The 24,903-nt window shown below is 37.4% G+C and overlaps 1 protein-coding gene across 1 annotated transcript; it reads right to left on the minus strand.

Annotated features, from left to right (window-relative positions):
• Window positions 1–1,429: 1,429 nt before the first annotated feature.
• Window positions 1,430–6,569, minus strand: LOC122495536 (fatty acid-binding protein, adipocyte). The gene is made up of 4 exons (XM_043601267.1): window positions 6,420–6,569; window positions 3,560–3,732; window positions 2,673–2,774; window positions 1,430–2,218 (listed from the first exon to the last, which is right to left on the minus strand). Exons 1-4 carry the CDS (start codon window positions 6,490–6,492, stop codon window positions 2,168–2,170), a joined length of 399 nt encoding a protein of 132 aa, XP_043457202.1. The 5' UTR covers window positions 6,493–6,569; the 3' UTR covers window positions 1,430–2,167.
• Window positions 6,570–24,903: the final 18,334 nt, after the last annotated feature.

Below are 24,903 nucleotides of genomic sequence, written 5' to 3' on the forward strand. Positions count from 1 at the left end.
AGTAAAAGAGGGAGATTTATTAGGAGAACTCTGAAGCAATTAAAGAAAAAAAAATGTGGGGCGCCTGGGTGGCGCAGTCGGTTAAGCGTCCGACTTCAGCCAGGTCACGATCTCGCGGTCTGTGAGTTCGAGCCCCGCGTCGGCTCTGGGCTGATGGCTCAGAGCCTGGAGCCTGTTTCCAGTTCTGTGTCTCCCTCTCTCTCTGCCCCTCCCCCGTTCATGCTCTGTCTCTCTCTGTCCCAAAAATAAATAAACGTTGAAAAAAAAAAAAAAAAGAAAGAAAAAGAAAAAAAATGTTTGGAGGTATTGGGAATGGGAATGAGAAAAGCAAACATTAAAGAAATTTTAAGTTAATAGAATTAACATGATTTTCAAAAAGTAAAATAGATACTGTGGAGGGAGGAAGAAGACATATTCAAGGATGATTTAAGATTTATGGAAAAAGTAATTAGACAAAACATGTTGATACTCAATGAGCTTTGGAAAATAGGATGAAGAACAAGTTGTAGGTAGTGGGTGGAAGGGGGCAACAATGATAAATTTACCACAGAACGTGTTGCCTTGAAGTGCCTGGGACATCCACTTGACTACCTTCAAGTCTTTCTTTTTTTCCAGTTCTCCCTTATTATTGGATTATCTCATCACCATTTGTGAACTAAGTTACCACTAGGATACTGATAGCTTCTAGACCTATATCCCATCCTGGGTTGCTCTCTTGAATTTCAGATACTATGTCTATTCCCTATTTAACTTTGTAGACTTACACTCTAAACCTAAGTTTCCTCATCTATGAACAGGAATACTAAAATCTTCTTATAGGATTATTTTGAGCATGCAAAGTGCCTGGCACCAAAGTGCTTAATCAATATTGGTTTCTCAAGAATTGTCCTGATCAGTCTGTACAAGGCTTCTCCTTTTGAGGTCTTCAATCCTCCAGTGAGCCAAAAGTAAGAGTCTGACTCTGTTTTTGCAAAGAAAGTAAATTCTTATGATCAGGAACTTACTTTACCTCTTCTGGCCCCTTCGTATCTTAGTGTTGTGCATAAAATAAGTACTCAACAAATAATGGAGTTATTCTTAAAGGAAACATCACAAACAGAATTATATCAATTGCAGCACATTAATAGACTTCGGCTGACTATAAAATATAAGTATATAGTATGGAAATTGTAATCTATTTCGTGAAACTCCAATAATATCTCGAACAGCTGCAAAATTTCCACAAAAGGCAGAAGAAACCTTCTCCCTCCCTCCCTCTTTCTCTCTCTCCCTCCCTCTCTCTCCCCAACACACACACACACACACACACACACACACACACACACACACACCCCTCTATCTGGGAAACCTCATTATCATTTTTGTCTATTTTGGGGCGGGGGAGTGGGAATTCCATGGAGATTTTATCTGAATAAAAAGTTCCAGAACATATTCAATACTTCATTTAATAAAAAAGTTCCACTAGGAGGAAAAAGAAAGATTTGGAAACCACTATAAGAACATTTGCATCATTACTCATTACAAAGTTGTCATGTCTTTTATGGAAAGAACATTAGGAGATTATTTGCACTTAATCTTTGAGAGATTCCAGAGATAGCTTGGTTTACCAATAATTTTTCAGATTAAAAATTATATTCTAGAAATAGTGTCTGCAACATGTATTGCTGGTCTTTCTCTCAATGCTCCAGGATAGGTAGGTGTGAAATGGCAGGACTTGGCCCAGCTGTCTGTGGGCCACTTCACTACATTTAAAACTACCTTAGGTCTTTCTGAGGTAGTTACTTGACTGTAGGCACGCTACAGAAGGACTGCATATTCAATAATAGCAAATTTATCATCTACCTAAGAAAATGGAAAATTCATGAATATTTTTTACCTTGGATTATTATGAAAAATCATATTATACCAGCAATAAAGCAAAAATACAATTTTCTCTTTCCTTCATTGGGTTACGAGTAAAAAATTATCCCACACAAAGAATAAATCATTACATCACCTTCTAAATCTAAGAAGTTTTATTTAATGAACATACCCACATTGAATAAAATCAGTTTGGGGGAAAATTAGTTGCTTGCTAATTAGTAGAAAATAACAATATATGTTTGGACAATATATCCAACAGACTGTCATAGAGTTCGATGCAAACTTCAGCTCAATGTCCCTTGGTTTATGCTCTCTCATAAATTCTGGTAGAGGTGACGCCTTTCATGATACATTCCTAGACACACACAAAAAAACTCTTGGTCAATCATGGGACTAAACTATGAGTTTATTTATTTTGCCTGTAATATTGGGAAGGAAACAGTATTTATTTGAAAACATTTGTTCTGGGCTTCTATATATACCTGATAATGTAATAAGTTAGGAAGACAAAAAGACCAAGAAAACACAAGTCTTCCCCTCAAGGAACTTTACAATCTATATAGTGTGTGAGCAATACAAGCAGAAATGCATAATACAATATGGTGTGTGCTGAGAGCAGTCAGAGAATGCTTCTTGAGGGACAGCATGCCTCGACTGAGCTTAAAAGCATGAAGGACAATTGCCAGAGTGAAACCATAATGCCAATGGAATCACCTTTTTTCTACATAAGCCAGCATGATTAGGTAGAATGGTGAGTATAAGATGACCAAGCAGCAGAGCCTAGAATTAAGCAACTAGAGGATACTCACCACCACCAGTTTATCATCCACTCGTTTTCTCTTTATGGTGGTTGATTTTCCATCCCACTTCTGCACCTGTACCAGGGCACCCCCATCTAAGGTTATGATGCTCTGTGAGCATAATAAAAAATGATTACCATTTGTATAAGGTAGAGGAAAATAAAATAAAAAATACATCACCTTTGAATGAAGGAATATTTTGAGGTCACGAGTAATTCTAAATTGTAAGAATATATTAAAACGAAAAAAATGAGTGGTAAAAACAACAGCATATAAATGATACATTATGATCAGAATATTATACAAACACATATTTGAAATAATACTGTGAGAAAATATAGGCAATAAATTTATGTTGAGATGATACTCATAGGTGATCTTTTGCTTTCTTCTTCCACCCTTTCATAAACATTCTCTGAAATGTTATTTTTCTTTCACTTCAAATACTCTATATATTGTGTGGCAAATAAAATTTATTAATCACTTTTTTGAAGAATAAATACAACTTTATAGAAAGGAGAAGATTCACCAAATACATATCTAAGAGAACATGGCTTAGGTCTAGGAAGTCAGGGATCTTTGACCTGTGATAAAATAGTTTCTCTCCTTTTACACAAAATGACTTCTTCTTGGCAGCAGTCTTTTATTTGTTGATTTTTTAAATTTATGTTTGAGAGAGCACAAGAGGCAGGGAGAGAGGGAGACACAGAATCTGAAGCAGGCTCTAGTCTCTGAGCTATCAGCACAGAGCCCAATGCGAGGCTTGAACTCATGAACCGTTGAGATCATGACCCGAGCTGAAGCTGGATGCTTAGCTGACTGAGCCACCCAGGCACCCTGGCAACAGTCTTTTAGAAACCAGGCTTTTTATTCTGCTCCAATTCCTTCTTTCTCACCTTGACTTTTCTGTCATCTGCAGTAACTTCATCAAATTCTTCACCCAGTCTGAAGGAAATCTCAGTATTTTTAAAGGTGCTTTCTGATTTAATGGTGATCACATCCCCATTCACACTGATGATCATGTTGGGTTTGGCCATGCCAGCCACTTTCCTAGTGGCAAAGCCCACTCCTACAGTTGGGAAAAGAAAAAAAATGTCAAGTTTACAATTTTCTTTCACATCTTTAACTAAGTTAGAGCTGTACTGTGTGTGTGTGTGTGTGTGTGTGTGTGTGTATGGGTGTAGGTGGGTGGGTGGGTGTGCAAAAAAGGAAAACAAGAACACCAGTGAATTTCTTAAAAGCCTCATTTAAATAGCTGCTGCAGGGGCGCCTGGGTGGCCCAGTCGGTAAAGCGTCCGACTTCAGCCAGGTCACGATCTCGCAGTCCGTGAGTTCGAGCCCCGCGTCAGGCTCTGGGCTGATGGCTCGGAGCCTGGAGCCTGTTTCCGATTCTGTGTCTCCCTCTCTCTCTGCCCCTCCCCCGTTCATGCTCTGTCTCTCTCTGTCCCAAAAATAAATTAAAAACGTTGAAAAAAGAAATTTAAAAAATAAATAAATAAATAAATAAATAAATAAATAAATAAATAGCTGCTGCAGATAAGTAAAGCAGACTAATATTTAAAGGAACACATGTCATGATTAAGTGTAAGTCTATTTTAATTTCTTCTGGGTTTCGGACTCCACAGGAGACATACTGTTAATTTTCAAAAAGATTAAATCTTCTGGAATACATACATACACGCACACACATATTCTCTCTCCCTCTGCCCCTCTCCCCCACTAGTGCTTGCTCTCTTCTCTCTTTCCAAAAAAAAATAATAATAACCTGTTTGGGTGTACAAAAGTCACCCAAACATTTCGTAGCATTTGCTGCCAAGTCCTATTTTCTTGGCTTTCCCAAATTACTCTAGTATGAAATGAAGATTCTGGTTAATTTATCCAAAAGGCAAAATGTTTCCTACATTTATACCGTCTAAGAATGGTGATATTATTCCCAGTAAATTGTAGGAACTGTTAAAGAGGGTCTAGTCAATTTTGAAAATGTCAAAATTTAAGAAATCACTATTGTATTAAGTTTAGAAATCAATACTTTTACTCTCGATCGCCTCAGGTACAAACCCCTCTTTTAAAAAAGGAACGTCTTTTCTTGTGTCAGGTAAGGGATGAACCATTTGCAACTTCATGTAGACAGTGGGAACTTGCTGTCACTGCATATGTCACACAGAATTTATGACAGCCATAGATGTGTTGAATTTTTTAACACATGTACATAAGCCTAAGCTGCTGCTTTGATGAAAGGCTACTTATACATGTGAAAGGTTAGAAAGAGGGGGTAAGAAGGAGAGAAATATTGTCCAAAACAAGTGATGCTGAGGCTCTTATTTAGCACCCTGTCTGAAAAGTGGCCACAGGTGGAAAGATATTGCTTCATCAAGTCCTGGCCCTGTTACAAAATATACCTTTAAATACATGGAGTGAGTCAGTATAATGAAAGGATGCAACATCAAGTATAATTCCAGAATGGCTGACCTTGGGAAAAATCACATTCTCCACTTGCTTTATTCAGTCCTTCTTTGACTGATGAAAGTAATACCTGCTTGCTGATCATCAGTTAGAGCAATTAATTTCAGGAGTTACCTTACTGTCTTTCATTATCATCAGTACTTTATAATTTTAAAACACAGTGGTATAAGAATTTAAATGTAAGTATTAAAAGTGCAAAATGTTTCTAAAACTCAATAGCAAAATAGCCTCAAATCCTGACATTTCTGTATCAGCACTCATCAGCATTCTGATTAGTTTATTGAATCACAACTAGTTGATATTCTAGAAAGTTAGATCTCACTTATGCTAAAGTCCCTAATTTCCCTCCTGTCTTTAAACAACGAAAATAGTAGTAGTTACAAGCAAAAACTATACCATATGATTTAGGAAAAAGATAAAGTCTTAGGATACAGAGATTAAATCTTAACCCCTGTAAAAACCCCTCCTCAAATTGCTATACCTGGGTATGACTTTATCATGCACAGGGGTATGAGGAGAGGGGCTCTCAAGGTAGAAGCTGTCTGAGTGAGAACCGGCCTCCATACCCCAATGCTTCACCACCATAATCACCTAGGGAATATTCACACAACACTGGCAATATTAGTAGAATCCACAAGCTTAAAAGCCTCCATTATCAAGGAGGGGTACGTTATACATATAACATTGTCCTTTTGACTTACTTGATGATCCTATGACATCCCATGTAATTCCTAATCAAAGAAATATTTAACCCCTCAAAGGAACATATTGTCTGAAATTAAGATTTTGGTTCTCATAAGAACAAAAACACAATTTAACAAATTGACAGTGAGAAAATAAAATAATTAGTTAACATATGTTTGCTTAAAAATCACATTAAATAGAGAAATACAGTGCTTTCGGTTTCAAATAAAAATTATTGAATGCTAGGAAATAAATATAGTCTTATTTATTTCATATGCAAGAAAGAATGACAGAAAAACAGGCAAAGAGCCAAGTAACACAAAGATAACCCAGTTCAGCAGTCAAATAAAATCTTGTCATTTCTATAGACTGTAAAAATTCCGGCTAGACCCTTTGTCGTATCGGTTCACCTTTAGGAAGCATGCACTGTGACTTTGGTCTAGAATGTTCCTACAAACAAATGATTCTGGCTTGCTACTTGGGATAGCCTCTATGTAGAAAGCAGCATTTCCTATCTAACCCATACTCCCAGGGTGAAAATCATGCATTAACCCCATCTCCCCAGAGAAAAAGTTATAAATCCAGTCATCCTACAACGTATTTTCTTACCCACTTCTTTCATGTAATCATCAAAGTTTTCACTGGAGCTAAGTTTCCAGGTACCCACAAATGCATCACACATTTTATGAGCTTTCTAGGGTTATCTTCAAGATGAGAAAAAAGCTGCAGCTGTCAGGAAGGTGCTATGACCTTCTTGAGTCCAGATAAATTCCTTTTAAAGATGCCCAGATCATGTGATTTCAGGAATAACCAATTGGGGATTGATATCAGATCATTTCCTTTATTACCAGCCTCTGCCTTTTTCCCTCTGAGTCATGTCTTAAATAAAAGTTTCTCAACTCTGGTTCTCCCTGGCAAATGGACATTTGACTTAGAGTACAAATTTTTTTAAGCGCTGACAAAATATTTTCAACAGGCAACTTTCCTGTTTTGACAGCTTAATGTTCACTGCATTGAATTTGCCGCTATTATTTCCATACATACTTATCCTGGTGTAGAGCAGGTTAATTATCTTGAGATGAACTTTGACCCCCTGGTCTGGAGTTTCTATTAAAATTACAACTATGTGGTTCTTTTGAATTGAGGAACGTAAGAATGACCTTACGGATTCTTTTTTATTTTTTTAATTAAAAAAATTTTTTTATGTTCTTTATTTTTGAGAGAGACACAAAGTGCGAGTGGGGGAGGGTCAGAAAGAGAGGGAGACACAGAATCTGAAGCGGGCTCCAGGCTCTGAGCTGTCAGCACAGAGCCCGATACGGGGCTCAAACTCATGAATGGTGAAATCAGACCTGAGCCGAAGTTGGACGCTTAACCAACTGAACCGCCCAGGTGCCCCTGACCTCACAGATTCTTAAGTAATTGCAAAGGCTCTTTGAGACCCTACTGTCTCGGGAATTACTTGTCAATTAAAATAAAATAAGTAATAGCATCTTAAAGTACGTCAGATTTCTCGTTTCAAGTGTTTTGCATGAATGAAAAAGAAATTATCCGTCAAGAATCTGTTGACTAATTAGTAATGATTTAACCTCACTCCTTCCATCCCCTAAATGAGAGCATAGTGTTTATTCCCATAGAATTGGGGCCTTAAAAAATAGGCCCCATTCCAAAATATGCTCCCCATACTGAGAAAATTCATCCAGTTCCTGAATGATGTTATTACAAGCTCTAAATTTATCCAGATCTAAGTGGCGTTGCTTTGCTTGAAAATGATCAGAAGTGGTGTTGATGTCACACTATCAAAATTTTATTTCCTTCTTTTACATAGTAATTCATGAGATTTCTTTTCTAAAGTAATTCCGTCTTTCAGTCTCCTCTTACCCAATACCAGAATGGTGAAAGATGTTTGTATGTGCAACAAACACCCATGAACATACCCAGATTTTAGAAAAGAAAAAAAATAAAATATTGCATCAGGATGAATCACTACTCTGTGTGCCCTACAGAGCATATGATTGATTAACAACCCATGTAAGTACCCTGAGGTCTTCCCAGAAATGTCTGAGAGAGAGGATTCTATGAAGGACAGGATTTTCTGTAGTCAAGCAGGTTGCTATGAAGGCCTGATAAAGCCAAGTTACAATAGTAATTTTTAATTGTTGCATGTGTTAATGGCACAGTAATAATGTTCATCCACTCTGGACTATTGCACAGATACAGGGACTGTGGGTGATGTACCATTCCGGGCAGACTTCCTATTATAAATTAATCTGTTTCCCACTGAATAAGTAAATAAAAACGATCAGTCTTAATACAGTGATAACTTGACAATGTTCTAAATTAATAACAGTTGGCTTTTTTTGTTTTGTTTTGGCTTTGGTTTGTCTTTTTAAAGACTTTCTTAGGTGTACAACAAAATTGAGAGAAAGGTACAGAGATTTCCCATGTACCCACTGCCCCTACACTTTCATAGCCTCTGCTATGATCAGCATCACTCACACTTTTACCAACAATAAACCTACATTGACACACCACAATCACCCAAAGTCTATAGTTCACTTTAGGATTCACTTTTGATGTTGTACATTCTGTGTGTTTGAACAAAGTATAATGACATGTATCCATCATTATAATATCATACAGAGTATTTTCATAGCCCTAAAAATTCTCTGTGCCCTGCCTATTCATCTCTTTCCCACATCCCTTAGTTCCCAACCTGTGGAATCACTGTTATTTTTACTGTCTCCACAGTTCTGCCTTTTCCAGTATGTGGCCTTAGCAGATTGGTTTCTTCTATTTGGTAATATGCATTTAACTTTCCTCCATGACTTTTCATGGCTTAGTAGCTCATTTCTTGTTAATGCTGAAAAATATTCCGTTGTCTGGACATACTGTAGTTTACTTATTGACTCACCTACTAAAGGACACCTTGGTCGTTTCCAAGTTTGGCAGTTATGAATAAAGCTGCAATGTGCATCCACATGCAGGTTCTTGTAGAGACCTACGCTTTAGACTCCTTTAGGTAAACACCAAGGAGCATGATACAGTAAGAGTATGTTTTGTTTTATAAGGAACTGCCAAATTTTCAAAGTAGCTGTACCATTTTGCATTCCCAATAGCAATGAATGAGAATTCTGTTGTTCCATATGCTCACTAGTATTTGGTGATGTCAGTGAGTCTAGATTTTAGCCATTCTAATTAGGTGTGGAGTGGCATCTCATTGCTGTTTTAGTTTGCATTCTCCTGATGATGTATGATGTGGAGCATCTTTTCACATGCTTATTTGCCATCTGAATTTCTTATTTGCTGAGCTGTCTGTTAAGGTGTTTGGTTCATTTTTTTAATTGGGTTGTTTGCTCTCTTATTGTTGAGTTTTAAGGGTTCTTTGTATATTTTGGATAATAGTCCTTTATCAGACATATCTTTTGCAAATATTTTCTCCAGTCTTTGAATAATGGTTTACTTTTCAAAATATGTGTTAATGCTTTACTTTGAGTAACAAATTGCTTTAGACAGATTTTGAAATGATTATTACATTTGAATATATATCTTGTGTACTTTAACACTGCAATTTAAACATTTTTTTAGAGATGGACTGCCCAATACTAGAGTCTTTAGTCACACACAGTTCTTGAATACTTGAAATGTGTTCACTATGATTCAGAAACTGAATTTTTAATTTTACTTAACTTTAATTAAAATTTAAGAAATGATCCTCATACAGTTATGGGGAAACTTTTAAATATGTGTGGAAGGAACTGAGTATGTGAATCTACTTTTTCAATTATAGAAATGTCTACATGTTATGAAATCTAAGTGTCAATCAAGCATTTCAAAAGAAAATTTAGAATCTGAATTGAGAGGTACCAATATCTCATTAAAAACTTTTACACTGATTATGTAAACTATGAAATGTTGAAATTATGGCATTTTAGATATATTGAGTTAAATATAATATATTACTAAATTTAGTTAATTAATTTAATGTTTCTTTTTTATTCCTAACCTGGCTACTAGAAAATTTTAGATTACATATGTGGCTCACATTATGTTTCTATTGAGTAGCACTATTTTAGAGTAACATGGTGAGGCCAAGGTTTATTTTTTTATTCAGCACGTGTTTCAGGCACTTAGCTAGCTACTGGGGATTCCGTATGGACAGCCTTACCAGGCAACTGCTTGCTCAGATAGAGCTTACATTCTAGTACTGAGGAAGATAATATCCAAGGAGATCAATAAACCAACATCAGGTAGTGCTGTTTCAGAGAAAACAGAACAAAGTAATCTGACGCAATGACCGCTATGTGGGTTGGCAACACGAGGTGGGGCAGTTCAGGGAGGTCAGCCAAAGGAAGTGGACCATCGAGCTGATGCCTAAAGGATGAGAAGAAAGCGGCCATGGAAAAATGTGACGATAGATGTTCCAGACACAGGAAATAGCAGGAGTTTTCTGGCTCCATTCTCGCTAATGACAATTTCATCTAAATATGACCACCAAACACTAAACTGTGACAAACATATAGATATATGTTCCTATAAACCAAGACAAAAGTGTAGATATATGGTCCCGATGAGCAGAGTCTAAGCTCCGTTAAGGCAGAAACTTTTATCGTGATTATTTACTGGCGCATATCAAATAATCAAGTATTCCACAAAATGCTTGAAGGAAATCCCACTTAAGTAAGTTAGTGAGAGTAGAGCAACACTCCTGTAAAATTACCTCAGGAATATTTCTATGGGCCAGTAGTCTCATGTTCCTATGTTAACATGTTTACAGTCTGATCATTACTGGAGAAATGGCATAGTTGAAATTTTCTAGAAACGAAAACAGACTCCTTTACTGATTTCATATAAACAAAAATAGTAGTCTATAGTAAAGGAACTTGGTAACTTAAAGAACCATGAAAAAATTAACATATAAGAAGATGTTGGGTCTACATGAAAAAATTTCATGCTCTCAGTTGTGTAGAGTAACAAAATAAGTTTGCCAGAGTTACATGAAGGGATGTTGTCTTTAAAAGCAGCTCAGTTTTAAATAAATGAATAAATGAATGAATGAATGAATGAATGAATGAATAAATAAATAAATAAATGCATACATGCAGCTTAGTTTATGTTCCAACCACATGGATCATCCTGTGGAATGCTAATATTCTATGAACAAGTCCACTAAGTTATGTATCATATAAGACACAGATGTCCTTCAAACAGGAAGCTCTCCAGAAATTATTTCTAAGATTTTTATTTTAATTCCAGTATAGTTAACATACTGTGTTGTATTAGTTTCAGGTGTACAATATAGAGATTCAACAATTCTGTACATTACTCAGTGCTCACCACGAGAAGTATAATCTTTAACCCCCATAACCTGTTTCACCCATCCACCTCCACCCACCTCCCTTCTGGTAACCATCAGGTTGTTCTCTATAATTAAGAGTCAGTTTCTTCGTCTGTCTCTCTTACTCTTTTTTTCCCTTTGTTCATTTGTTTTGTTTCATAAAGTCCACAAAAGAGTAAATCATGTAATATTTGTCTTGCTCTGACTGACTTATTTCGCTTAGCATTAAGCTCCATCCACGTTGTTGCAAATTGCAAGATTTCATTCTTTGTTATGGCTGAGTAATAAATAGTCCATTGTATATATTACTACTTCTTTATCCAATCTTCTATCGATGGACGCTTGGACTGCTTCCATAATTTGCCTATTGTAAATAATGCTGCAATAAACAAAGGGTTGCATATATCTTTTCAAACTAGTGTTTTTGTAATTTTTTGGTAAATACCCAGAGTTGTGATTTACTGATTCATAGCATAATTCTATTTTTTCATTTTTTGAGCAAACTCCATACTGTTTTCCACAGTGGCTGCACCAGTTTGCTTTCCCATCAACAGCGTGCCAGAGTTCCTTTATCTTCACATTCTCACCACTTCTTTCTTGTGTTTTTGATTTTAGCTATTCTAACAGGTGTGTGGTGATATCTCATTATAGTGTTGGTTTGCATTTCCCTGATGATGAGTGGTGTTGAGCATCTTTTCATGTGTCTATTGGCCATCTGGAGGTCTTCTTTGGAGAAATGTCTGTTCATGTTTTCTGCCCTTTTTTAATTGCCTTATTTGTTTTTTGGGTGTGGAATTGTGTTCTTTCTGTATTTTGGATGTTAACCCCTTTTCAAATATGTCATTAGCAAATATCTTCTCCCATTCAGTAGGTTGTCTTTTGTTTTCTTGTCTCCTTTGCTGTGCAGAAGCTTTTTATTTTGATGTAGTCCCAATAGTTTATTTTTGCTTTTATTTTCCTTGTCTCCAGAGACATACCTAGAAAAATGTTGCTACAGCCAATGTCAGAGACATTGCTGCCTGTGCTCTCGTCTAGAATTTTTATGGTATCAGGTTTCACATTTAGGCCTTTAATCCATTTTGAGTTTATTTTTGTGTATAGTTTAAGAAAGTGGTACAGTTTCATTTTTTTGCATGTAGCTATCCAGTTTTCCCAACAGCATTTGTTGAAGAGACTGTTTTATCCCACTGCATATTCTTGCTTATTTTGTCAAAGATTACTTGACCATGTAAGAGTGGGTTTATTTCTGGGCTTTCTATCCTGTTCTATTGATCTATGTGTCTAATTCTGTGTCAGTATCATACTGTTTTGATTATTATAGCTTTGTAGTATAACTTGAAATCTGGAATTGTGGTACCTTCAGCTTTTCCTTTTTCAAGATTGTTTTGGCTAATCTGGATCTTTTGTGGTTCTGTACAAATTTTAGGGTTATTCTAGTTCTCTGGAAAATGCTGTTGGTATTTTGATAGGGATTGCATTAAATCTATAGATTTCCATTTGTTTGTTTTATCTTCAATTTCTTTCATCAGTGTTTTATACTTTACAGAGTACAAGTCTTTCACCTCTTTGACTAACTTTACTCCTAGGTATTTTATTACTTTTGGTGCAATTATAAATAGGATTGTGTTCTTAATTTCTCTTTCTATTGCTTCACTATTGGTGTATAGAAATGCAGCTGATTTATGTACACTGATTTTGTATCCTGAAACTTTACTGAATTTATTTATCAGTTCTAGTAGTCTGTTGGTAGAGTCTTTGGGTTTTTATATATGGTATCCTGTAATCTGCAAATAGTGGAAGTCTTACTTCTTCCTTAGCAATTTGGATGCGTTTCCTTTCTTTTTTTGTCTGATTACTGTGGCTAGGATTTCTAGTACTTTGTTGAATAAAAGTAGTGAGAGTAGACATCCTTATCCTGTAGGAGGAAAGCTCTCAGTTTTTCCACATTGAATATAACGTTAGCTGTGGGTTTTTCATAGATCACCTTCATTATGTTGAGGTATATTCCTTCCAAGTATAGTTTGTTGAGGCTTTTTAATCATAAATGGATGTTGTACTTTGTCAAATGCTTTTTCTTCATCAGTTGAAATTATCATATGGTTTTTATCCTTTCTTTTATTGATGTGATGTATAACATTAATTGATTTTCAAATATTGGTCCACCCATGCATCCCTGGAATAAATTCCACTCGATTGTGGTGAATGATTTTTTTAATGTATTGTGGGATTTGGTTTGCTAATGTTTTGTTGACAATTTTTACATCTGTGTTCATCAAAGATATTGACCTGTAATCCTCTTGTTTTTCTTTTTTTGTTTTTCTTTTTTTTTTTTTTAACGTTTATTTATTTTTGGGACAGAGAGAGACAGAGCATGAACGGGGGAGGGGCAGAGAGAGAGGGAGACACAGAATCGGAAACAGGCTCCAGGCTCTGAGCCATCAGCCCAGAGCCCGACGCGGGGCTCGAACTCACGGACCGCGAGATCGTGACCTGGCTGAAGTAGGACGCTTAACCGACTGCGCCACCCGGGGGCCCCAATCCTCTTGTTTTTCTATTATCTTTATCTACTTTGGTATCAGCATCATGCAGCCTTCATTGAATGAATTTGGAAGTTTTCCTTCCTCTTCTATTTTTTGGAATAGTTTGAGAAGAATAGGTATTAGCTTTCTTTAAATGTTTGGTAGAATTCACCTGTGAAGCCATCTGGTCCTGGACTTGCTTTTGTTAGAAGTTTTTGATTATTAATTCAATTTCATTGCTGGTAATCAGACTGTTCAAATTTTCTATTTCTTTCTGATTCAATTTTGGGAGGTTTTATGTTTCTAGGAATTTATCCATTTTTTGTAGGTTGTCCAATTTGTTGGCTTATGATTTTTCATAATCTCTTATAATGCTTTTTATTTCTGTAGTATTGGTTGTTACTTATCCTCTTTCATTTCTGATTTTGTTTGCAACGTCTCTTTTTTTATGAGTCTGGCTAAAGTTTTGTCAATTTACTTGATTTTTTTAAAGTTTATTTATAGTGAAAGAGAGCATGCACTAGCAGGGGAGGGGCAGAGAGAGAAGGAGAAAGAGAATCCCAAGCAGGCTCCATGCAGTCAACACAGAGCCTGATGCAGGGCTCAATCCCACCAACTGTGAGTCATGACCTGAGCCGAAATCAGGAGTTGGACACTTAACCGACAAAGCCATGTAGATGCCCCTTTTTTGATCTTTTCAAAGAACCATATGCTGTCCAGAATTTAATCCAAAGACCCATACCTCATATTTTATGCATCTACTCTGCAGTGTAACTTGGAATATAAGTAACTGCCTAGTTCTTTCATAAATTACCTTCATCTTAGTTCCTAAGACTTAATCTTGCTGCCTGAATAAGACGATGGAATGTTCCCTCATCAAATAACCAGTATCTTTCACCACAGTGTCAATAGATTGCTATATGAATAGATTGTATATAATAAGGGGACTAACACTAAAAAGCAATTCAACATTGTAAGACTTGGGGTTCAACATTCTTTGAAGAATGTCTTCCCTGTGTAATGAAGAAAATTCCGATTAACAAAAAATTTAGTGGTCATTCTTTCTTGAAAAGTAGTAGAAATTATACTACTTACATTTTCAAATATTGTTTCATTGTTAAACGATCACACTGGCAAAAGTTTTTCACAAAAGCTTTCTTTGGCAAACCTACTATGTCCGCGGCACTGTGGTAGGTGTGGTGAGGGAATATAATAATAAAGAAGATGTGATTTCTGCTTCTCCTTAATGATCTAACTCCATATTCTAGTTGCCAAACTGAGGCCAAAGTAAAATACAAAGCATTTTTAGATATTTATTTTGACAATCATCTTAATGTAGCTTTTTTTTTTTGTACAAGAGGCATCTGTTGCTCTCCCAAGTTCTTTTTTCAGTTTTAGCATCTTTCACTAGCGTATAATGTAAACAAGAAAAGTGGTATCTTCATCCCATCCCCAGTCTCTCCTCATTCCTGATCTCCCTCCACCATCCTGAACTTTATTCCATCCATGACTTAAAGTTCCTTGTACTTCACTCGTTCACCAAATATTTGCTGAATTAATGCATTAGTAACAAAAGGAATGAAGTTTGGGTTTAAGCTATGTAATCATGCTTAATGGTTATGTATGAGTTTTAAATGAACAAAACCACAGGCTCAAATCTGTGTTTTACAAATATGTAGTGGTACTAGGAAGGGTATATTATAAAGGATAAAGTAAGCAGATGTAATTTCCCCTCACAAGGCGCGAGTTATGGGATGATAGGGAGCTGAGCAAGGGTAACAGCAGAGAGATGATGGAAAAGCAGTAGAAGAAAGGGAGAAATGACATAGGAAAGATATAGGAAACTCCATTTGGAGGAGGAGCCTGGTCCCCGTAAACAAGGTACATGGCAGAAAATGTACCTTTGATTATAAAAGGAATTCCCACAGGAATGACTATGCTTTTATTCACAAATATTCAAATAACACCACTAAAATGCACATACTAGATCATACTCTTTCCCCAGAACCATGGAAAAGGGGTCTTCAGTGACTAAAACCTTGCTTTGCTTTGGAAATGTGGAGACTAGGAATATGGCCCCAGACCCTCAGGGTTGACTGGGGACCGGCCCTCTCTGGTTCAGGCTGATTGCTTTGCACTTTGCTCTACTATGGACAGCTTCCATGGAATGTTTCCTTCTGAACTTTGCCTTTGTTTATTTCTTTTGGAGGAAATGAAGGTATTTTTTCTGACAATTTTTAAGTTGAAGAGGAAATGTAGCCAATCTCAGGATAATAAGGCATAGAGACCAAAGTCATCGGGAGGGGGAGTGTTTTTCACAGAATGTGTGTGATAGGTTAGGAAAGGGTTCATGCCAAGCTTCTCCTTTTATTAAAGTAAAGTTCCTATATTAATGTAATATTAATACCAATGTTTGAGGATTTTGTTAAGAGTTTAAATATAAAATTTTGGCAGGAAATTAAGGCATATATTATTTGGTTCTCTCCCCCACAGATTACTGGGAAATTTAATATGAGAATTGCTTTATATTTCCTATCCTAGGTTTAATAGGCCAAGTAAAGGTTACCTACCCTATTTAGTTTGTGTATCATCCATTGAGTATATATTCACAGTGACTGATCATTGACACTTTGACTTCAAACAGTGTTGGTTTTAGAAACCGTGAGTAAGCCAGTAGACTATGTGCATCAGTTAAAAAGGTGGTGGCTAATTATAGACTTGTGTTGTGGCTTCACGAGTGTTGTGTAACTTCTTCATTTGCCCTCTTATTCATGAAAGGGGCTATTCGTTCATAGAATAGTAGGTACAAGTAGGAACCAAGTAAAGAGCTGGCAAAGCACTTTCTGAATGGAGAATGTGTCCTACTTTGTCTTTATTTAATAAAGCAAGCATCATTATGAAGGACTGACTATAGGCAAGTGAAAAAGTGAACCTAGAAAACCAGAAAAGTATGTACAAATGAACCAGTTGTGATATTAGAAGATATCTCTAAGGCGCCCGAGTGGCTCAGTTGGGCCATGGAATCTGGATTTTGGCTCAGGTCATGATCTCACAGTTCATGAGTTCAAGCCCCTCGCTGGGCTCTGTGCTGACAGCATGGGGCCTGCTTGGAATAATCTCTCTCCCTCTATCTCTGCCCCTCCTCTGCTCACACACATTCTCTCTCTCTCTCTCTCTCTCTCTCTCTCTGTCTCTCTCTCTCTCTTTCTCTCCCCCCCTCTCTCTCTCTCTTTCTCTCCCCCTTACTCCCTCTCTCAAAATAAATAAATACACTTTAAGAATAAAAGAAGGGGTGCCTGGGTGGCTCAGTCGGTTAAGCATCCGACTTTGGCTCAGGTCATGATGTCACAGCTTGTGTGTTCAAGCCCCATGTCGGGCTCTGTGCTGACAGCTCGGAGCCTGGAGCCTGATTCAGATTCTGTGTCTCCCTCTCTCTCTCTGCCCCTCCTCCTCTCACACTCTGTCTCTCTCTCTAAAAAAATAAATAAACATTAAAAAAAACCTTTTAAATAAAAATAAAAGAAGATATCACTAAGAAAATGTCCAGGAGGACAGACAGAAACACTTGCACGCATGTGCGTGCACACAGACACGCACACACACATACACATACACCAAGCTTGTTCTCTTCTTCACGTTCACTTAACATTAAGTTATTCCCCTTTTAATTCCTGGCTATCACCTACTTACGAGTGATATATCATCTGTCCTTGGATACCTGAGGATTACCATTCTGTATGCTGTGGAAGTTCTGTATTGTACTGTATTGTTGAATTGAGAGGCAATCAATCAGATTCATTTAAATAACAGATAATATTGTAATATTACTAGAAGTATTTGCATTTGTTAAAAAATAGATCTTGATTAACCCCTTGAAATTATTTTTGACCGAGTCAAGGGTAAATCTTCAGATGTAGGAAATATACAGTAGAACAAAAGAACCCATCTGTGTTCCTCAAGTTGTATTAGTATATAAAGTGCTACTGTGCTTATAAGAACTCTTTTCAACCCACAAGGACTGAGCACATCCTGTCTCTTCCAAACTTCTGTTCATGACCTTACTTTTACCAGTCTCACCCCACTTACATTTTATATGCTTTTAAAAATTGCACACGAATTGTGTGACTTCAATTACATAAATTGAATTCAACGCAAGGAAGATATTCAGCTACATGTTCGTTACATGTCTAATAAGTGCCAGCCACTGTGGTGGATGCCGTGGTATAAAAGTGAGTAAGACAAGCAGGGAAGACACATGAGAACCATGAACTTTTTGGAGAAGAGAGACCGTGCAGTCAGAGTGGCTCTGGTGGACAGTAGGCACAGTTGCTGCTTTAGTAAGCCCTTAAGAAATAATGTTTAAAAGAGAGAAGGAAGAGGTCAGGGAGAAGGAGGGAGGAGAAAAAGAATAAAGCAAAGAGAGAGTATGGAAGAGGGAAAAAAGAAAAGAGAAACAGGATGCTCAGGATGAACACTTGGGCCTGCCAGCGTTGTAGACAAAACGAAAACCATGGGGTAGAATGAAAACACCAGGCCCTGGCAGACGCCACAATAGGCATGAACTGTGACTTGATGCTGCCAGAGAGACAGAACAGGAGCAGCTCAGCCAGAAACAAGTTTGATTACAGGAGGCACTGAGTATTCTTTCTGGGAGGCACTTTTGCTGTGGGACTTCTCCCCAGTGAACTCTGATCGAGTGAGAAAGTACAAATGTCAGGCATCTGTGAACTATATTTGCCATCTGGGTGTGAACTTCCCTCTTGACGAAAATCCTCTCTCACTGGGTGAAATGTTCATTCCTGCACTCGTTCAGTGGCTTGCCAAGATTCTCCAAATCTAGAGATTATTACCCCTGCTACAGGATTCTTGATAACGATTTTATGCTTTAAAGATACTATCATTCCTTATAATTCTGTCACTATTTTAACATATTTATTCGGTGAACACCAACATACCTATGACATCTTCATGGCTGCCATGTAAGCGGTATTATATAATAAAAAGGTCTACAGGTTCTGAATTTAAGACACACTGAAATTCTGTTTCCACTGTTCACTCGCTTGTGGACTTTGGCAATCTAATTAATTTCTGTAGCACTCAGCTTTCTCATGTGTAAAATTGGAAAGCTATATTTTATGGTATTGTTTCAATTTGCGGTCTTGATGTCAAGTGTTTTCCATGTTGCCTAGCATTTCTTTGAATATGTTGCCTAACATGTACCTCACTCAATATGTGGCAGCGAGTAATGGTGGTGGTGGGTGTGATAGTAGCAGTAGTGATATAGTATCCCGGATACTTGGGGGATACACACTTGGGGATGGAAAGAACTGGTAAATTTTCTCTAATGCAGAATAGCCTTATTCACAGTTATCTTCGATTTTAGAACTCTCAAAAGGTCGCGCTTTCTCCAGCAACGATTTTGAAATGCAAGTTTAGTCTTGAGACCGTAGAAATTCATGAAATTCAAAATAAGTTTTCTCGATATTCGTGATTCAGAACAAGAATGTTTTTCTCAAGAGATGATACTATGTGAATGCTCTTCCTCTCACGGTGGAAAATTTTCTTCCACAAATGGAAATATTTTTAATGTTCTTTAAAAATGAATGTATGCTTGGGGAACCTGGGTAGTCAGTTAAGGGTCTGACTTCAGCTTAGGTCATGATCTCATGGTTCACGAGTTCAAGCCCCACATTGAACTCTGTGCTGATAGCTCAGAGTCTGTAGCCTGCTTCCAGTTCTGTGTCTTCCTCTCTCTCTGCCCCTCCCCTGCTCTCATTCTCTCTCTGTCTCTCTCTCTTTCTCTCTCAAAAATAAATAAACATTTTTAAAAAATGAATGTATGGTTGAAGTGCCTGGATGGCTCAGCTGATTAAGCATCTGACTCTCAATGTCGGCTCAGGTCATGATCTCGTGGTTGTGAGATCAAGCCCCACGTCGGGCTCCATGCTGAGTGTGGAGCTTGCTTGGGATTCTCTCTCTCCCTCTCTCTCTGCCCCTTCCCCACTTGTGTGCTCTCTCTCAAAATAAATAAACATTTGTTTTAAATGAACTTATGCTTGATACAAAAATACAAATAATATGGATATAAAGGAGAAAATAATTGTCCTGTCTGGATCATCACTTTTAATGATTTCATGAGTATCTGTTCAGTATTTTTTTCTAGGTACATGTAAGCAAACATATGGAATATGAATATGAATTTTTATGAAAGACACTGGATAATATGCCAAGGCTGTGTATACATACTCTTCCATAACTTTCATCTCCACTTAGTAATCTATCACAGTCATCTTTTCATGTCAATGAATAAAAATACATCTCATTTTTTAAAACTGCTGCCAAGTATTCCATTTGTATGTGTGCTATATTTTAACTAATAACTTCATTAGTTTAACATCATGAACATTTTCTTTGTTAAAAATTTTTTAGTAAACATTCTTGTACGTATTAATCTTTGTCTATTTGTGTTGATATTTCTGTAGAGTAAATGCCCAGAGGTAGAGTTGAAGGGCCGGTGGGTATACACATTCTAAATGCTGATACACATTATTGAATTACCCCGTAAAGAGCATAAGCTTTTTTAAACTCCCACCAGTAGTGAATGAGATCACCTATTTCCTTTCAGTGGAACTAGTTTGAAGTGAAGCTTTGCTTTCAGTCAGGCTTATCATTTGAAATTGTCAACATGGGCACGAGGTAAATAGATAATAGAACACAAACTTGACTACTAGAACCCAGAGCCAGAATGCTACCCAGGGCCTGATTTATGGTGGTGAGTAGTCGCTCAACATGTATTTGGTGACAGACTGAGCCTGTCTGTCTAACCAAGATCATTAAGGGCCTGGTTTAGGAAAGACGAGTAGATGGAATGAAGAAAAAGTAACATTATATACAAACACTAGTGTTCACAGTCTTCTGCTAAAAAATAAAAATGTATGAGTGAACAGTTTGAAGCAACTTCACTTGACAAGGCTTAGGGGAGATGGTTGAAACTTTCCAAATTCCAGTCAGAGAGAAGTGGCGTATACATTTTTTAATCGCATGTTTTCATATGCTTTCCAAACAGTGAGGCAGGAGAATTATAGTGACTATGCTTTGGTTATAACTACTCTCTCAAGACCAATCAAGAACTTATAAAATATGCTTTTCCCCTTTTGTGCCTTTTGGGTGCTTGAGAATTTGTACTTACAGTTCCCAATGGAAGTGATTTTCTTTATTTGTAAGTATAGAAAACAGGTTTGAAGTGTTGTATTTTTCTGAGATAGAGTTTCTGTGATTCTAATTCTCTTAGAATGCTTATTGTCTTTAGTGTATAAACATTAGGAAGTGTCTTACACATATTAAAGACTGGCGCATGAATGGGTTTATCAGTCAGGGAACTGGGTAGCCAAATCAAATTAAGTGCAAATCTGCAATAAATATATGATAATATCAACACTGTATTTAAATAGCACAGGAGTTCCTCTAATGTGGAAATAGAGCTGGAGAAAAGCTAGCATAAAATCTGATTTAAAATTTAGGAAACTGTGGATTGTTTCCTAACATTATGATTTCCGTGCCTAAGGGTGCCCATTGGGATCGACTGCCCTTTTCATGACCCTCCCATGGTTGCATACACTGTGAAGCTGCCTCCTGATCATTAGTATTGCACAGAGCAAGGATTCCACCAAGAATAATTGTTTTGCCTTCTTAAAGACATAAGTCATTCTGCTAAGGCATTTCAATGAATATAAATCCTGAAAAACTCCTTTGAACATCTCTATTAAAAATTGCTGCTAGTGGCAGATATTGGTAAATGAAAAACTTCAGGTAGTGTCAGTTTCATCTAATACAAATAAAGTCAGATTAGTTCTGAGCCGATTAATGATTATTATGTGTGTGAAGAATCATGAATTACTTTGACACAGGTTGATTTTCTTTTTAAGGATTTCTTTTTATCTCTTTTTCCCCCCCTGGAGAAATCATTTTGGTAAAAATTTTGCAGATGTTGTAAATTCATTTATGCACTGAACGCTGGGCTTTTTCAAGCAATCATTGAAGTTTATATTTTTAATATATGTGTTGTTGTTCCAAGAAATTCCCAAGAATACACTCATGGTCCTCAGAATTTTCTAAATTGTTTATTTCTTAAATCCTCAAAGAAAAGAGTTCTGGTTTCAGGCAAACATCAAATGTGAAATACATTTTTTTTGTCTTTTTTGCTTTGCCATAACGTGTCTCAGTTTTACAAAATGTGTTTCTTTCTCTTTTTTGGTTTAGCCAGAGGAAAAAAAATCAGCATCCTTTCAATAATATCAGCAGGCAAGACTATGAGCTTACACATTCCCAGGGATGTCAGAGTGGAATTTCCCTCTGTCTGAGTTTCTCCAGGGTTTTGATTCCTGATTGCCCCAACCCTTGGAAGCAGTTATTCTAACTCGTGCTCTTTCCCCTAGTTATCTTGCCAAATTTTGCAAATGTCATTCTTGCTTCCTCCAAAATCATACCCAGGGACATTGTCCTCACTTTTTTCTACATGAATTTTTTCCCCTTGTCCTTTGACATACTTCTGAGTTCCTCGGGACTACAGAGCAGACTATTTTAAGGCAAGTCAGTGACACATTCTCGGTTCCTATATCTGTGGTTTTCTTATTCTGATATATGTATTGCCTTTATTCAAAAATAACACTCTATTCAAAAATCACAAAATAGTAGTCCAGAGTGCAACCCAACCATTTCATTGCTGCAGAAATATCTGGAACATAAAACCTTGGTAAACAGATCTTTTTAAAAGTATGTTAATCCTTTTAATTGTTGGGTACTTGCCTAATGACATGATTTAGAAATGCAAGTGAAAAAAATATAAGTATGTAAAAGAAGGCATATGATAATTTTACATGTAATATAGAGGTGCTGTTTTTTGATGTTTTAAAATTAATTTCCCCCCAAATTTTTTCCCCTCATGGGATATGAGATACACTGGTCTTTAAAAATGTGCTCTTTTTGGGGTGCCTGGATGGCTCAGTCGGTTGAGCATCCAACATCAGCTCTGGTCATGATCTCACAATCCATGAGTTTGAGCCCTGCTTTGGGCTCCGTGCTGACAGCTTGGAGGCTGGAGCCTGCTTCAGATTCTGTGTCTCCCTCTCTCTCTATGCCTCTCTCCTGCCCACACACACACACTCTCTCTCTCTCTCTCAAAAATAAAATAAAAACATTTTTTAAAAATGTAAAAAAAAGTGCTATTCTTAATTGTCCTTCTCTATTCCTTCAATTACTATAATTTTACAATAACATCGAAAAAATAATTAGAAAAGTCATATAATTATGCTGCTGTCACTGACCTCTGATGCATTCTTTTTATTTTATGGGAGGAAATAGGTCCCCAATATAGTTTGTACAAAGTTACATAGATACAACCCAACCAGCATCAAAATGGAGTTCACTTTGTTTTATATGAATGCTCTTTTCCATATTGAAATTATATTTTCCCAGTGTTATTCCATGTTCCCTAAATTATAGTCCAATGTATACCAAGTTACAATAATCATCTGTATTGGACACATCTCCTTTGATTTTCTTGATGGTACAGTCTCTTGGCTCCTCTGCCCCAGTCTTCACAGCAAGAAGACAGTAAGTCATAAATAACACTGCATTTCTAGGACTGTAGATGTTAGTGTCAGCATCAAAGACGTTTACGAATGCAGAGGTTGAGTTCCCTATCATATCCCTATTCAGTTTACGTACCTGTCTAGTCCCTGCAAAAACTAGATGGATCGTGGCCAATTACTATGGATTAGCATCACCTTAACCAGATGACCATATTAAACCGAGTTGATACGCCAGCTGTGGTATTGTTACTGCTGCAAACAGCCACATTCAGAGATCCAGGTGAGTGGGCACTGTCAGCTGGGGCTCCGAGGCAGGTAGGAGGGTCCCAAGGGCAGGCTACTACTTGAGACTTGACCAGGAGGTTGATCAGCACTAACTAAACCCAGCCATTGGGGTAGGACAGCAATTTGCCCACTGGAACCAGTCTACAAAGTACCAGAATAGAGACACCGATGCTGTGGAGCCCGGTACTGGGAGGTCAATAATTTACCCATACAAAATCCAGATTCCTCTGCAAAGGCTCTTATTATTGGGAAGATTTTTAAGCCACGGAGAAACAATTTACCTTTTTAAAAAAATTTTTTTAATGTTTATTTATTTTTGAGAGACAGAGACACAGTGAGAGCAGGGGAGGGGCAAGGGAGGGGCAGAGGGAGACACAGAATCCAAAGCAAGCTCCAGCCTCTTAGCTGACAGCACAGAGCCCGAGGCAGGGCTTGAGAACTCATGGACCACGACAAGATGGTGACCTGAGCAGAATTTGTATGTTTAACCGACTGAGCCACCCAGGTGCCCCAAAACAATTTACCTTTTACAAAAAAAAAATCATTTTAGCAACACTATGGAAGCTGGAGCCAGAAAGGGAAAGGGAGGCAGGCAAGCCAGGGAGACCCCCAAAGGCAAGAAGACTAGTGAGGAGCTGTTAAAATAGATCTGAAGGGAAGAAATGAGCATCTGTGGGGTTCTGTGTTTTTAAACTGGGATTCTCCCAGCCCAATCCTGAGCGAGATTCTCCAGGAATCCCAGCGCTGTCTCTGGCAGCCATCCTCTCCACCATCACTCTTTCTCTGGTGTTGTCCAGAGGCAGATTGACCTAACATTTGCAAGACCTGGGGAACTGACCCTGTGCAGCCAACCTCTGAGCCTCTCAAGTGTGTCACAATCTATGCCCTTCTCCCTTTTTGCTAAACCCAGAACAGGGCAATGTTTCCTCACATGAGGTACACTGGTCATCTGTTTCAGAAGCACCCTGGAGGCTTGTTAAAAATTCCTGTTTCGAATGAAATCTTGCCATTTGCAACTATGCGGATGGAACTGGAGGGTATTATGCTAAGTGAAATGAGTCAGTCAGAGAAAGACAAAAATCATATGACTTCACTCATATGAGGACTTTAAGAGACAACAGATGAACATAAGGGAAGGGAAACAAAAATAATATAGAAACAGGGAGGGGGACAAAACAAAAGAGACTCATAAATATGGGGAACAAACAGAGTTGCTGAGGGGTTGTGGGAGGGGGATGGGTTAAATGGGTAAGGGGCATTAAGGAATCTACTGAAATCATTGCTTCACTATATACTAACTAATTTGGATGTAAATTTTAAAAAATAAAAAATAAAGTTAAAAAATAAATTCCTGTTTCGAG

This window comes from Prionailurus bengalensis, chromosome F2 (assembly GCF_016509475.1).
Source record: "Prionailurus bengalensis isolate Pbe53 chromosome F2, Fcat_Pben_1.1_paternal_pri, whole genome shotgun sequence".
Taxonomy (NCBI): Eukaryota; Metazoa; Chordata; class Mammalia; order Carnivora; family Felidae; genus Prionailurus; species Prionailurus bengalensis.